This window comes from Lentinula edodes (genome assembly GCF_021015755.1).
Source record: "Lentinula edodes strain Le(Bin) 0899 ss11 chromosome Unknown C8R40scaffold_121, whole genome shotgun sequence".
Classification (NCBI taxonomy): Eukaryota; Fungi; Basidiomycota; class Agaricomycetes; order Agaricales; family Omphalotaceae; genus Lentinula; species Lentinula edodes.
Window position 1 is genome coordinate 1 of NW_025764427.1, and position 14416 is coordinate 14416.

Below are 14416 nucleotides of genomic sequence, written 5' to 3' on the forward strand. Positions count from 1 at the left end.
ATAGCACCTTCTCACCAGAGCAGCTCTGATGATGCCCCAGAGCTGGAGGATTAGGAGCAGAAGAAGCTCCTTTCTTCCCTAAGGTACAATTTAACTTAATGATGATTTGATTGCCTCTTCCCATTATATGTATCATAACTTTTTCGCTTCTGTTCGCATTTGGGACGTGCTTGGACCGCTGGAAAGCTTCCCATCTTACCTTCCAAATGCCCCAACACCTGTGCCAATGTGTGTCCTCATTCCGGAGATGTAGTCCATTCAGTGATTGCAGGTACATCGAAGAGAGGAGGTATTATAACTCCTTCGTTTCTATTCACGTTTCGGACGTGTTTGGACCACTGAAAAGCTCCTTGTCATACCTTTCAAACGCCCCAGCAACTGTGCCAACATGTGGTCTCGTTCCGGAGATGTAGTCTATCCAGTGATTGCAGGTACATTGAAGAGAGGAGGTATTATAACTCCTTCAGTTCTGTTCGCATTTCGGACGCGTTTGGACCATTTTGAAGCCCTATTCCACAGTTTCCAAATGCTCCTATGACCGCCTTATGGAGCTCCTCCGTTCCAGAGGAATGTGCCCCTCACTGTCAGCCAGTACTACGAGGAGAGGGGGTCCCATAACTTCTTCCATTCTCCTCGCATTCTGGACGTGTTTGAAGCATTTGAGAACCCTGAGCCATAGCTTCATAACGCACCCCTGACCGCCCTATGGAGCTGCTGCGTTCCAGAGGAATGTTCTCCTCCCTGTCAGTCAGTACTACAAGGAGAGGAGGTACCATAACTTCTTCGATTCTCCTCACATTTGGGACGTGTCCAGGGCGTTGGGAAGCTCTACTCCATAGCTTCCAAACGCTGCCTTGATCGCTCTATGGAGATCCCCTGTCCCAGAGGAATGATCCCCTCACTGTCAGCCAGTACTACGAGGAGAGGAGGTACCATAACTTCTTCGATTCTCCTCGCATGTGCTCAGGGCGTTTGAGGCTCTAATCCTTAGCTTTCCAACGCTCCCTTGATCGCTCTATGGAGATCCCCCGTTCCAGAGGAATGCTCCCCTCACTGTCAGCCAGTACTACAAGGGGAGGAGGTGCCATAACTCCTTCAGTTCTCCTCGTGTCCAGGACGTGTTTGGACCATTTGGAAGCCCTATTCCGCAGCTTTATAATGCCTCCCTAGCTGCTCCATAGAACTCTTTCGTTCAAGAGTGACACCCCCTCACTGTCAGTCAGTACCATGAGGAGAGGAGGTATAATAACTCCTTCAGCTCTGCTCGCATTGGGGATGTTCTTGGACTGCCTGGAAGCTCTGCTCTCTACCTTCTCAATGCCCCCTCGATCGCCCCATGGAGCTCCTTTGTTCAGGAGTGGTGTCCTCCTCATTGTCAGCCAGTACTATGAGAAGGGCAGGTACCACATCAGGAAACCCACCCCCGGGAAATCGGGCAAAAACTTTCTACTAATCTTCGAAAACGAAAAATTTGAGTGGATTTGTGCAAACCTTCCTAATATTCCATAATATTCCATTCATAACAGAGGTCGCTCCCAATTATCAAAAATTACTTAGATTAATTTGAGACATGTAGAGGATAAGAATTACGCTGTGCATTGAAGTAAGCAAAAAACATGCGTCTCTACTGTATCAAAGAGAGTGGAATTATCATCAATGTACTAAAAGCTGTCGAAGACCGTCTCGAAGGGTTTTCAATTCATCTTCAAGTTGCCATACATCATGTTGGCGGTCACTAAGTGCCTTCTCAAGGGAACGGATAGTATTCCTGAGTCGTACGTTCTCCGCAATGATAATATTGTCACCAACTTCTTCGGGACGTAGGAATCTTCGGACAAGCCTATTATACTTTGATGCTTCTTGGAATATCAGTATTTGGGTGTCAGGGACTCGAGAGTTTTCTCACCGACGGCCTGAACAGGTACATTCTTTTCGACATCCCACAGTGTGACTGGTATTCTGCATGTAGCACATAATACTTCGTTGTTGTTGACTTCGACCAGAGTCTGGTTCAAATCATGTTGAATGTCTTCAGTCATCCGCTTCGGGGTCTTGGAAGATCTAAGAGGGCTGTAGAAGCAATGAGCAACGCTGCAAAAGAAGCATGTAGGGAACACATACCTGTAGCTGTTAGCTCTACGCTGTTGAAGCCAAACACTCATTGGCATCTCCGAATCTTGTGAGCTCTCGGTAATTTCATCATCATCTTCCAATTCCGAAGCTGACCTCTTCATTGCTGTTGATGACAGTGAAAAGATGATTGACGTGGAAAGGCATTGAGTGTGAGAACAACTACAGATGTACATCTCGCAACTCGCAAATTAGTGTTAATTATCCCATATTAAAGTACATGTGTGTGTCTCGAAATGGACTCAAGAGAAATGTCTGACATTTATCAAGTACGTTTTCACTTGTCCAAGCTGCAGGAACTGTTCCACCCCACTTCGGATACAAATGAACACTGTGTTTGATCGTCTCCAGTGGCAGAATGGAGGCTGCAGGAGTTCCATCTCTATTGAACTGCTTTTTCAAACAATACAGTCCTGTGTAAGATTCTGCTCGACTTGGAAAACAGCTGAACCACTCCACATATGCAAGGTATTTCGGTGGTGTCATGTTTGCTGGAAGTAATCCATCAAGCTTGCCTTCAGGAAGCGAAAATATGACACGGACACGACCGACTTGCATACCTAGGTAGCTTGTGTCATTATATTGTCAGATTTGGGATATACTGTGGGTCGTTACCTTTGAAATAATTATCGCTATTAACCTCCACTCCATTCACCTGGATCAGTGCTGCATCGAAGCGTGCATGCTGAATAACTTCATTTCTTGAATTATATCGTCGCGGGTAGGCACAAACTGTATCCAAAGTGCATTTATCGTAAAGTTCTTCATTCCGAAATTTCAAACGGTGCCATACAGGTAAGTTTCGGAATGGAAAAGTGATGAACTCGGCCATTTCTAACTGGCGCCAAGGCTCATAGTCAGGATGCCGGAATTGAGCAATAAATCTCTTCAGTGCAGGTATGAAGTTCACTGCACCGTAACCTCGAGAGCCTGTATCTTCAATCTTCGAGAGTGAAACTGATCGGAGAGTAGGTGTCTTCGCCATTTGCTGTGTAAGTGTGCATTTGAGGTCTGACAATGAACGTATTGCACCAGGGAAGTCGAAACGTTGTCCCACATCTAGGGATGCTGCAGCAGGGCTTGGAGATCTGGTACTCCTCCAAGTAAGATAGTTGGTATGGTGAATGATCTTTTCATGACGTTCTAACCATCGAGTCATTTGTGGGTATTCATCTTTCCGGTTTGATGACCGAAAGGCATCTTTTGTAAAGTCGATGTGAAGGCGCTCAGTGGTTTCAGTATTATAATTATCAGTCGTCCCATAGAGTTTGATAGCACAGACACAATGGCATAGAAAGTGGAGTTTTGGTAGGTTGAAGTGCTCACGGACTGACAACTGAGCAAAGACATCTCTATACTCATGGAATGTTGCAAGTGATGCTTCGAGAATATCCAATGAATCATCACTATGGATGGGGTAGCATGCGAGGTAGAGGAAATCAAGAAGCGAGCGAGTTGCAGTTGAGAGATTGTGTGATTGTTGAGGTGTCAAATGAGGGATATCGATTATAAGGGCAAGAAGAAATGTGCACATCTGCTTGTGTTCTGATCCGCTCACCCGCGAAAGGGTAGAAATACCCTTCTGAAATTGACGGATACCATGATTTGGGGGTAGGCGACGGACCCGAGCATCAATTTCAGCTGCACCAACAATACTGGTAATCCATTGAACAAGGTGTTTCATAACTCCCTGGTACATCTGGTGCAGAATATCAGGTGTAATCGAACGGAATATATCGGTGTAAGGCAAGTCTTCCCAAAATGGATGCTGCACAGGCTTCAGATTGGCCTCGTCACAGTGGTCCACCCACAGGTTGGTGTGTATAAGTTTCGCAGCTTCGACAGCTTTGTCAGGATCTCAAAAGAGGTGGGAACACGGATATTCACCAAGCTTGTCCTTTGTTGTCATGCAGACTGGACAATCGCCGTAATATCCACAGGACACCAGGATCTGTTCCGGATAGTCTCCAATGTATGCTGCCAAGATTGGATGACATCGTCGTTTGACTCCATCACCACTCTGCATGACAACTCCAGATATTCCAAGCTCCTTAAGTGGTGCAACTAAATTACCCATACATGCATGAAACAAGTTTGCTAGAGCTCGTCGTCGTCCAGCCTTAGTAGTCAGATGTTGTAGCTTTGTTGTTGGAAGGTATGCCAGTAGAATTTGACCCTGCTGTGAGGGTTTCCGCCGAATCTCTTTGGGAAGGTTACCGATAGTAAGATAAACAGGATATGCAGATTTATTGCGAAACAGAGTGACTTGAGTTTTGTCACTAGATATAATGATAGGAATCACTGTCGCCCCAGGGTTTTCCTTCTCTAATGCAGTCTGAATGAATGCACCTGCTATCAGGAGAGAATATTCACTTTGATTTGATACTTACCTGTGTAGCCCACCACCATTTTCCAGTATAGAAATCATGATAGAGCCGAGAAGTCTTATCTGCATCAGAGTAGTGCCGTTCAGGTGTAAAACACATGTAACGTGCATGCTCAGGAGATCCATATAATGCTTGGATACATTCTTTGATGTCCCGTTTATATAAATCAAATGATTCTCCAGCAATGATGACCTCTTCCCGGGTGAAAGATGGGCGCTGAGTGGGGAGACCAGTGTCAATGATACCATTAACTTCATTGCTATTCCGATACGAGAGTCCAAGAGCTTTACAAACCTGGGGCAGAAAGTCAACACTGAGCTTTGAGAAACATCAGTTCTAAAAACGCACTCCATCAATCTCAAGTAATTCTGAAAAGGCAGTTGAACTGGGTCCACGCATTTTTGCCCAACGAGCGACTTCCCAGTCGATGCGTGATTGAAACGGAGCCCATGGATTATGGTTAATACCAGAGATCTGGGACTGATAGTGGAGAAACCCATGTGAGGAATCGTGCAAAGTGTGGGTTGGATTTGAATCAGGAAGTGGAGCACCAGCTTGACCCCCATACACATCAACATGAATGTCATCGCGGTGTGCTGGGAGTGAACGGAGGCATGATTTCCTTGTACTCTCATCAACATCCATGGTATTGTATTCTTCTCTCTCCTCTGGAATGACAACACGCTCCCTTTCTTCTTCCCAGGTTTGTTCGAGATCCATCAAAGTATCATCGAAGACATCTTCATCTTCATCTTCATCTCCATCTTCCCTATTGACATCTCCAGCAAGGTCTTCCTCATCATCATCATCTAAGCCTGGGAAATCATCTGCCATATAGTCATTTCCAAAAAAATCACCCCTGAAGATCTTAATCGGCCCATTTCCTTCATTGCCTTCATCGTCACCATCTGGATTTGATGATTCGGAAGAGTGAGATGTAGATGAATGAGTATCGAGTGACTGGGACCGGTCATGATGAGACTGCTGGGGTGAATCTGATTGATGGTGAGGTCTATGGTAGCTGCGACGGGGAGATCTAGTACTGTTGCGCCGAAGAATCTCTACCCGTGCTCTTCCAGCTTCCTTGCAAGCATGATTACCAGTTTTATCTTCATGCTGTATAAGATGTCCTAGCCGTTTGAAGGATCTCCGACATGCAGAGCAAACAAAAGTCATGATATTGCAAATATTAAGTGAACAGATATTGATATTGTAGCTTGAAATGCCGTTCTTGAGTCACATGATGGTAAAATTATTTATGGTCAAGTCCAATGCTTCATGATTTTTTCGTTCTTTTCTCAGCTAATTTTTTCCATTTTTTATTCACTGAGCTTCTGCCATGTCCAGAGCCGGGCGCAAGTCCACAGTAGATGTCCCGCCTCTACCTGTAACTACACAGCAGTCTATGGGGGAAACAGTAGCTGCACGGCGGAGTGCTCGCAACAAGTCTGTTGCTGACACTACACCTACTACACCTACCTTTGTGTCAACAGAGACGTCGGCCAAGCGAAAGCGTTCCACAAAAGGTCCAGGTCATGACATATTTTGAAATACTCTCTGCTCATACCTTTTTTCTTCTAGATACACCAGCCTCGAAGAAGACAAAGAAAGCATCAAATAACAAGTCTGCCACAGCGGCCATGAACACACCATTGAAGTCTAAGCCAGCAAGTACGTCCTTGTATTTGAGTGAGGTGCATTCCTACCCACTGAAATTTCCTACAGAGGCTCGAAAGCATGGGGCTATACAGGTCAATGTAGACATGCCTGAGGAAGGTATGATTATTGCATTACTCGTTATGAATGTCAACCAATTCATTCAACCTTAGATCCATATATTGCTTCCCCACCGCCGTCAGTTTCTAATGACATCATTTCAGCGAGAGAGCATGCAGAGCCAGACATTGACTCTAGTGGTCCAGAGGATAATGACGACGGTCATGGCATAATTGAGAATGAGCGGGAACATGACCGACAAGCTGTACACTCCTTTGAGATGGAGGTGCGCTCAATTATTTTCTCTGCATACATTGTATTCACCTACCTGGTGCATAGGCGGCACATTTCCGTTCATCATTGTCGGAAAACTATGGTGAGCTTAGAATAATTATGTGTATTACAGTTCGGTCACTAACCTGATTGTATATGTAGTGCCTCATATCCGTTCATCAAGTCTTGATCTGTCTTCTTCTCCTTCCACACCACCGGCATCAGATTTCAATGACAATTCTGTAGTAGAGCAATCACCTCCACTCCGACAGGTGACACAAGAAGTCGCTAGGAAGCTCGAATATGAGGTGTGTATCCTGTCTACGCACCATACTTTACACTGAATGGACTCGAAGTTGCCACGGATCACTAATGAGAACCTTCCAACATCGAAGAATGTTCCTGTACCTGTACCGGTCAATAAAACACGTTTGACTACAACTCTTCCGGCGACAGTTCCACTGGTGGGTCCCACTGGGAGAGATCGTACCACTATTGCAGTTCATTGCAAGGGGACTTCTGGGCACACCTGGATTCTCAGCAAAAGCGGACAATCTACAACTATGCAAGGTGTAATTGAGCGAGCCATCAAAGAGGGTAAGGCTGAGCTTTTAACAGGCCACAAGTATTGTCCTTTGGATTCGGAAGAAGTGAAGCAACTCGCTATAAGCTCACTAATCAAGGCTGCAGAACAATTAGGATATGAGGGCGAGCATGATGTAGCTGATCGTTTGGAACACGGAGAGCATGACACGTATATCAAGCCTTTGACAGCTTATGTATGGTGTTGTTTTCTCGCTCTCATTGGACATCTGATCATATTTTCTCATAGGTGGCTAGCCGCATTGGAAACGAGCGAGCAAAGGAGCTGAAAGGGAGTGGATTGAGTGCCGTTGTTGTTAATGCTTATGGATTGAATAACTTCGGAGGGACTATGACTGCAGCTCAAATAATCCTTACCAAACATTTCATGTATGGTCTCGATCTGGTCTGTTGTCCTCATCAGTATGCGTGACTTTGCTAACGTATCCTTAGAATGGCAATTTCGATAATCTCAAACCTTTCCAACATCCTGCGTACATTGCCTATATCCAAGGGACATTCTTCGGTACAGGGTTATATGGTACAGTGATCCGAGGATGTCAAGGCCGTTTCACCTCCTCAAATCAGAGCAAGCCGCTAGAATTGGAGCTCACAAAAGGCATGGTGGCCCTCGCAACAGCTGGGGTACGTTTCATTAAATTTTACTCTAGCCATAGCTCATAACAATCTAGATTCACGCATTACTCAATGACTACTCGCGTGGTGGTCGTCCCGCAAGCTTCCCAGCCACAGAGTCTGCTGCGATTTGGAGGACTGCCATTTGTACCCTTGAGAATATCGAACGTGTCAACCGCGCGCTCTACCATAAGATTATGCATGAATTGTACATGGCAACTTCGTAAGCATTTTAGTTGATACTCGATGTCTTACTAACCTGTTTTCTCCAGTGGTGCATTGCCACTTGCTCAGCATGGTTGGTCGCAGCAACAAATTCTTGACACAACAGATTGGGCTGCGCTTGCTGCAGTCAATGTTGACACTTCTCCCGCTGCTCCTGCTGCCTCTACAACATAGTATCGCAGCTCCGAGCCCGTTACTATGACATCCGCTGTGATGTAACACCTAATTCTGCATCCCCCGCGTTATTCTATATACGACTATGCTATATTCATTTGTTTTAATCAGTCGAAGAGTGGATCCTGTTAAGCTACATTTATTCTCCATGATTTAATGCAATGAAATTATTCCTACTGTCTGACTCAATATGTCTAAATTTGTCTCAATTTCAATGCTTAAGCCTCAATGAATCGGCGAATACAAGCTAATTTTCAAAAATAAGACTGCGATAGATGGATGAAATTAGGTGAAAGTGTTCACAAAGGTGGCTAATTTCACATCTTGGACTGGAAGAAATCACGGAAACTTATTCGAAGTTTGCAAAAATTCTTCGAAAAATATATGGGGGGCTAACTAATCTGGCAAATTTGGAAAACTAGCTAATTCGTGTTATTTCTCAAAATTGTCGAAATTTGTGCCCCATTTTCCATGGGTGGGTTTCCTGATGCACCACTCCTTTACTTTTGCTTGCATTTGGGATGTTCTGGGGGCGTCAGGAAGTGCTTCTGAACCTCTTTCCAATGCCCTATCTGGTGTTCAGGTCAATGCCTGCATTCTGAGCTATCCTCCTGTCACTGTCCCCCTCACACCGAAACCTTTCCTATGGTACCTTCAACTTTATCTCCATGATTTATTTAAACTTTGTGACCATTTTCTACCTTCGCGGGCTCAGGTTTTAGAGGGGGGGTACTGTCATGCCTTGCTTCTCCGGACCTTTTCCTTTTCCTTCCAGAGCTCCGGTTCATCACTTATACATGTTTCCGATATTCTATGCACCATCCTTACGATCTTTACTGTACATATTACCTGTCATTCCAGTAGCCACATGACATATGTACCTGACAGCCTCATGTACAGTATATAGGCTGGGGACTCCCCTCGGAGCTCCCCAGCGTGTTATTGTCAAATCTTACCTGGAAACTCTTCCTACCTGGCTTGGTCCCTTTAGTACAGTCTACTAGTACTTGCTAACAGGGCCTGACACGTCTCAACAGTCATATATTTCCTCATTATCTGTTTCCTTTATCTCTGTCTCACCTCAACTCTGTTTCTCCTCACTGTTTCTGATCTCTGGCCTCTTTCTGTCAATCCTCGTATTGTCTACGCCTCTACTTCGACTCACCATCTACGTCGAGGCTCTACAATTCGTCCTTCATCCTTTGGAACCTCCCATTAGGTTCCCAATTCCGCTTTATTGCTCCCTAAGCTCCCCACAGCTTCCCACTCGTATCAGCTACACCTCCCCTCCACATCGAAGCGGTGGTTATGCGTTACGTTCTACACCTCCAGGACCCTCTATTAGGTCTACCCAAGCTCCACAACTACCCCTGGTTAGGCTCCCCTCACCAGTATCGGCACTATCCCATACCTCCTCGTACGGCCTAGGCGGCTACTGCGTTCGCTTAGGCCCAGTCTGGGTAAGACCAGAGCAGGCCATCTGTGCCGGGGCCTCACGTATGTCCAAATGCGCTCTCTCAATCTTTCCATTAGCTTGAGAGTTGTAGGCGGAAATTCTTATTCCTTTAATTCCATACTTCTCTTCTAACCAAGCTAGCATGTTTTTCATTTGACCTGCATTATTGGTCACCACTTCTTCAGGACATCCCCAACGACAAATTATATCGTCAAAGAACCATTCTCCTAAAGTTCTAGCATTTTCATGTTTTACTGCTCGGGCCTCAGACCACGAAGACAGTGAATCCCTTCCATGGATGATGTATTTACATCCATTAGATGGAATCGACATTATCATTGTATCAACATGTACCTTCTGAAATAATGAAGGTGTATGCATCAAAGTAGGAGGTGCTTTCAACAGCTTCATCTGTCTATTTTGACACTCCTTACATGATCTCACATACCATTCCATGTCTTTATATATGTCAGGCCACCAGAATCGTTTCTGCAAGAAATCATTCGTTGCAAAGACTCCTTTGTGTCCTAAACAATCATGTGCACTATTCAACATGTGCATACGCTTTTCTTTTTCCACCACTAATTGTGGTTGATCAGGTTGATCAGTATTCCTATGGTACAACCTTCCCCGGTTGTCCACTTGAAACTTCTTAATCAATCTAATAAATTTAATCCGTTCATCTTTTGACATTTCACCCAGGGATTCATCTGATGGGTTCGACAAGTACTTCCCAATCAAAGGAATTAATTCGTCTAATCTATTACCCTCAGAAGATCTATGTGCTTCTGGGTACGGATTATTTTGTACAAATTCTTTGTCAAAGGTAGGGAACAAATTCCTACTGAAGACTTCACATGTTGCATTTTTGGATTCTAACATGTGGTTCCTACGAATCTCGTAGCTGCGCTCTTCATCTAGAGCTTCTTGTACATCTAATTCAATATCATCAGCCTCTTGAGCTGTTTCGTATAAGTAACCACTTCTAGGGTCAATTTGATCTTTGAAGTCATCAAATTGATACGGCTCTTCCGTTTCCTTATCTCCTATAATAAAATTAATTGGTTCCCCACCATCCTCATCAACGTAATCTTCTGGATTTACTTCTGGACGCTTTGTTTGCCATCCACCAGGTGTGATTCGTGATAATCCATCAGGACCATGGGTTGCACCTTTTACATGGATTAATGTAAAGTGATAGTTTTGTACATGCTCAATCCAACGGTTTATAGTTGCATTAGGACCACAACTAGGATTGTCTAACATGCCTTTAATATAACTTGCATCAGTTTCAACTGTTAAACGTCTACATCCATAGACATGATAATAACTAGCTTCCAATGCTAATTTTAAGCCATACAATTCTCTCTTAGATTGCGAGAATCGTGCTTCGCGTTCATTCAAAGTCATTGATCCAAAGTAATTGAAGAACTTCTTCTTTTCAGTCGGATCAATTTGATAGATATACCATTCCACAGCTTTGTAAGAGGTATCCATCGCTAAGTAAACATCCCAATCAAAATTAATTGGTCTCAAAGCTGGACAGTCTCGGATTCCATCCTTTAATTTGCCCATTGCTTTGTCACATTTTTCATTCCATTCAAATGGAACATTACTCGTCAACTTAGTCAAAGGAGCTGCTTTCTTAGCAAAGTTCGCAATGAACATTCTCAATTGACTTGCAGTCCCTAAGAATGCTCGAACCTCAGTCTTATCACGACATGAAGGCCATTCTAGGACTACTTGAGCAATATGTTCTTCGGGCATACTGCCTTCATAGGTACATCTATGTCCTACGACAATTGTTTCCTCACAACAAGAAATGCTTTGGTTCCACTGAAGGTTCCACCTGCATATTTCATTCGTTGTATTACTCTATTCATGTTTTGGAAGTGTTCCCAAACAAATCGTCTAATTCCAGGATTCTCTGGAATGGTTTCGTAACCTCCTTCTGGTAATTCATATCGAGTTGATGGTCCTTTTACAGGTACATCATCAATGTAAGGAATTGTTACGTGTGGTATTTCATCTCATAGAATATATGTCACATTGTTGTGAAATATAGGTACGGAATTTGTCCACCCCATAGGTAGTTTTACTAACCTATGTGGTCCATACGGCGTTTGAAACGTCGTCATGTCTCTAGACAATTGATCTAATTCTCGTTCATCATATCCAACATATAAATCTAAGGTTCCTCCACAAGATCTTCCACTGAAGGATTTTGCTAGATCTGCAGTTGCAGGAGGTACGCCTGAGTGTTGGATGGTAACCTTATTCAAAGGTTCCAAACTATGTACTAATTGCAGACTCTTGCCATCTTTCTTAATGACACAGAACCATTTCGAACGATAACTAGCATTCGATGGTTCATATATTCCTGAGTCAATTTTACTTTTAATTATTTTGCAGACATCCTCAAAGATACCTGGCAGAATTGGTATATTCCTTTCAACCCACGGTTCATGTGGAATTACAGGTACTTTCACAGGTGGAAAGAATTCATTTTTAAAGGTCCCAGCTTCACTTGGTTCCCAAGCAAAACCTGCTTCCTGTTTACACATCATTTCGTGCATAAGATCTCTTTCTTGTTCCCATAAAAATCCTTCAGGATGATTCTTATCTATAATCTCTTTCCTTTCTTCGTATATCTTCCCGTAGGAACAAACGTTTAGGATGTTTCGACAATTCAGGTAGTTCCAATAACGGATCACCATGAATGTGTCTTTCAATTCGAAATTCATCTGGTAACGTCGCCTTTATAGGGTTAACCTTTTTATCAACTGGTTTATACTTCGTAAACACTTCTTCTGTGTTCGAGTTGATTGGTTTCTCGACTCCTATGGCTTCATTATCCACTTGTTTATTCGTTTCATCTATTAAATTGATAGGAGATCGATCCTGCTGATTCAATTTAATACGTTCTTCAAGTTTGTTTGTTGGTGTCATGCCCTGCCTAAAACCAGACCAGCCCCAGTACCCGCCACACGTTGTCACACACTCTATACACCTCCTGCACTTCCCCTACACCTCCCAAGTCACCTCCCCAAGTACTATCATGCACCTCCATCCTGCACCTTCCCACACAAGTACCACCATATACCTACCCAAACGTTCTTCACCGACACACGTACATTCCCCGGCGCGCATACAGGACCCCCTATAGCAACCCCATTAAGTATCAATCTCGATTACCGCCTCATGTTCACTAGATCCCCTGATGTTCCCTTGTCCACTTCCCGTACCTATTTAAGTAGCTCTGACACGTCCCCAAGCCCCAGCTTGGTATATTTTGAACACACACCCTTTTGCATAGGTCCAGTCCCTGTCCCTTTGTACCTGCTAACCATACGGATTTCTCTTTCCTCTCTGTTTCTCTACCTCTGTTTCTCTCTACTTCTGTCTATTGTCTCTCTGATCGTCGGTACGATCGAATATACGCTTTTACTTCAAGTCTAAGCCTTCCGAGTGAGTCCCCGAGCTCCCTCGAACATTACTAAAGCTCCCCAACGCCTACCCGCTTGGTGAGCTACTCTTCCCCAAACCTCCCAGAGCTCCCTAGCTACTTCGTAAGCTTCGGGACCTCGATCTAGGTAACGTCGAAGCTACCCCTCACGTCGAACTACGTACTGCTTCTCCGTTACCACCTCCCACACTCGAGGACGACCATCCTCCAACCTAGCCCCCAGGGACCTACCCTCCCTGGCATATCCCTTCTCGGGAGCTTACACCCTCGAGACCCCGTTGCATAAACTACCTACTCGACTCTATATTGACGTTCTAGCGAGTACAACTCCTACTACGCAATATCTTACGGTCCCGCACTCGTCCCGAACCTCCCTACGCATTAGGGACCTCCCTGGACCTCCTAGGAACCCCTCAAGGGTCACCATCTCGTCGTTCTAACCACTACTAGGTCATTCCCGTCCTCGGTCGCGGTTCTCGTAGCTCCCTTCGAGCTCCAGCCTGCTCCTAGCACGCTACAACATAAACCTCCACATACCAAAACCTACCCTAAGACCTATTTTGACCCAGGTCTTACATTATACCAAGCTCTCCCGTCACCGAACGGACTCGTCGCGACGAAATGTCGGCAACGTCAACGGAACGACCTTCTAGTTCCAAAACCGAATCAAAGAAACAAAAGAGCGCCTTATCTCGTGGAAACACGACACAAGCTCAAAAATCGAACCAGGTTGCTAGCTCCACTGTCATCACGGTGGCAGCTGGTCAACGCCTGATGTCCATCCCAGAACAGTCGTTCGGGGATGAAACCGCCAGCAACATCCGGACCCCAGAGGGACGTCAACCGGAGGTTCAGGGGCCCCCTCCAGTGGAACCTGGGATGGGACCACCACAACGAAGGTTTACCTCCATGGGTTACGCCCAACCTGCCAGTAGTCCCATGGGAGGTTTCGCATACTCCCCTACCTGGGGAACGAGAGGACCTCCCCCTGGACCGATACCGCAGCTAGACATGGAGTCAGCTTCGAACGCGGGTGGAAGAGTCAGCGGTCAAGTAGCCGCTATCGAAAGGATACAAGGGGGGAGTACTGACCCTCTCACAGTACGACAACAGGAGAAACTTCCAGAGAGGAGGGTATCCCCTGCCGTATCCGAACAATCTCGGACGTCATCCCGGAGGTTACCAACACCTCCAGTACAGTCCCTTAACCTTCCTCCCCCGAGACGAGGAAGTTCACTCTCCAGTCTCCTGAAGAGCCCAGCTATGAATACGCCCAACTGGGAGCGTACACACGCAATACACCATAGTAGGACCAACTTCCCCGTACAACCCTTGTCCGAAATGACATTGCGTCTGGAGATGTCATTCGAA

At 45.1% G+C, this 14416-nt stretch overlaps 2 protein-coding genes across 2 annotated transcripts; one reads left to right on the forward strand and one right to left on the reverse strand.

The window, feature by feature from the left end:
• Positions 1–1620: 1620 nt before the first annotated feature.
• C8R40DRAFT_1242074 (uncharacterized protein) lies at positions 1621–5693 on the reverse strand (the record flags this gene model as incomplete). The annotated part of the gene is made up of 8 exons (XM_046233569.1): positions 1621–1856; positions 1907–2070; positions 2122–2236; positions 2412–2690; positions 2746–3975; positions 4018–4465; positions 4521–4811; positions 4866–5693. 8 exons carry the CDS (start codon positions 5691–5693, stop codon positions 1654–1656), a joined length of 3558 nt encoding a protein of 1185 aa, XP_046078706.1. The 3' UTR covers positions 1621–1653.
• A 163-nt stretch (positions 5694–5856) lies between these two features.
• On the forward strand, positions 5857–8123 carry C8R40DRAFT_1075469 (uncharacterized protein; the record flags this gene model as incomplete). Its single annotated transcript, XM_046226871.1, has 11 exons — positions 5857–6049; positions 6099–6188; positions 6243–6293; positions 6398–6519; positions 6573–6609; positions 6669–6814; positions 6863–7285; positions 7339–7494; positions 7542–7733; positions 7781–7947; positions 7997–8123. 11 exons carry the CDS (start codon positions 5857–5859, stop codon positions 8121–8123), a joined length of 1704 nt encoding a protein of 567 aa, XP_046078707.1.
• Positions 8124–14416: the final 6293 nt, after the last annotated feature.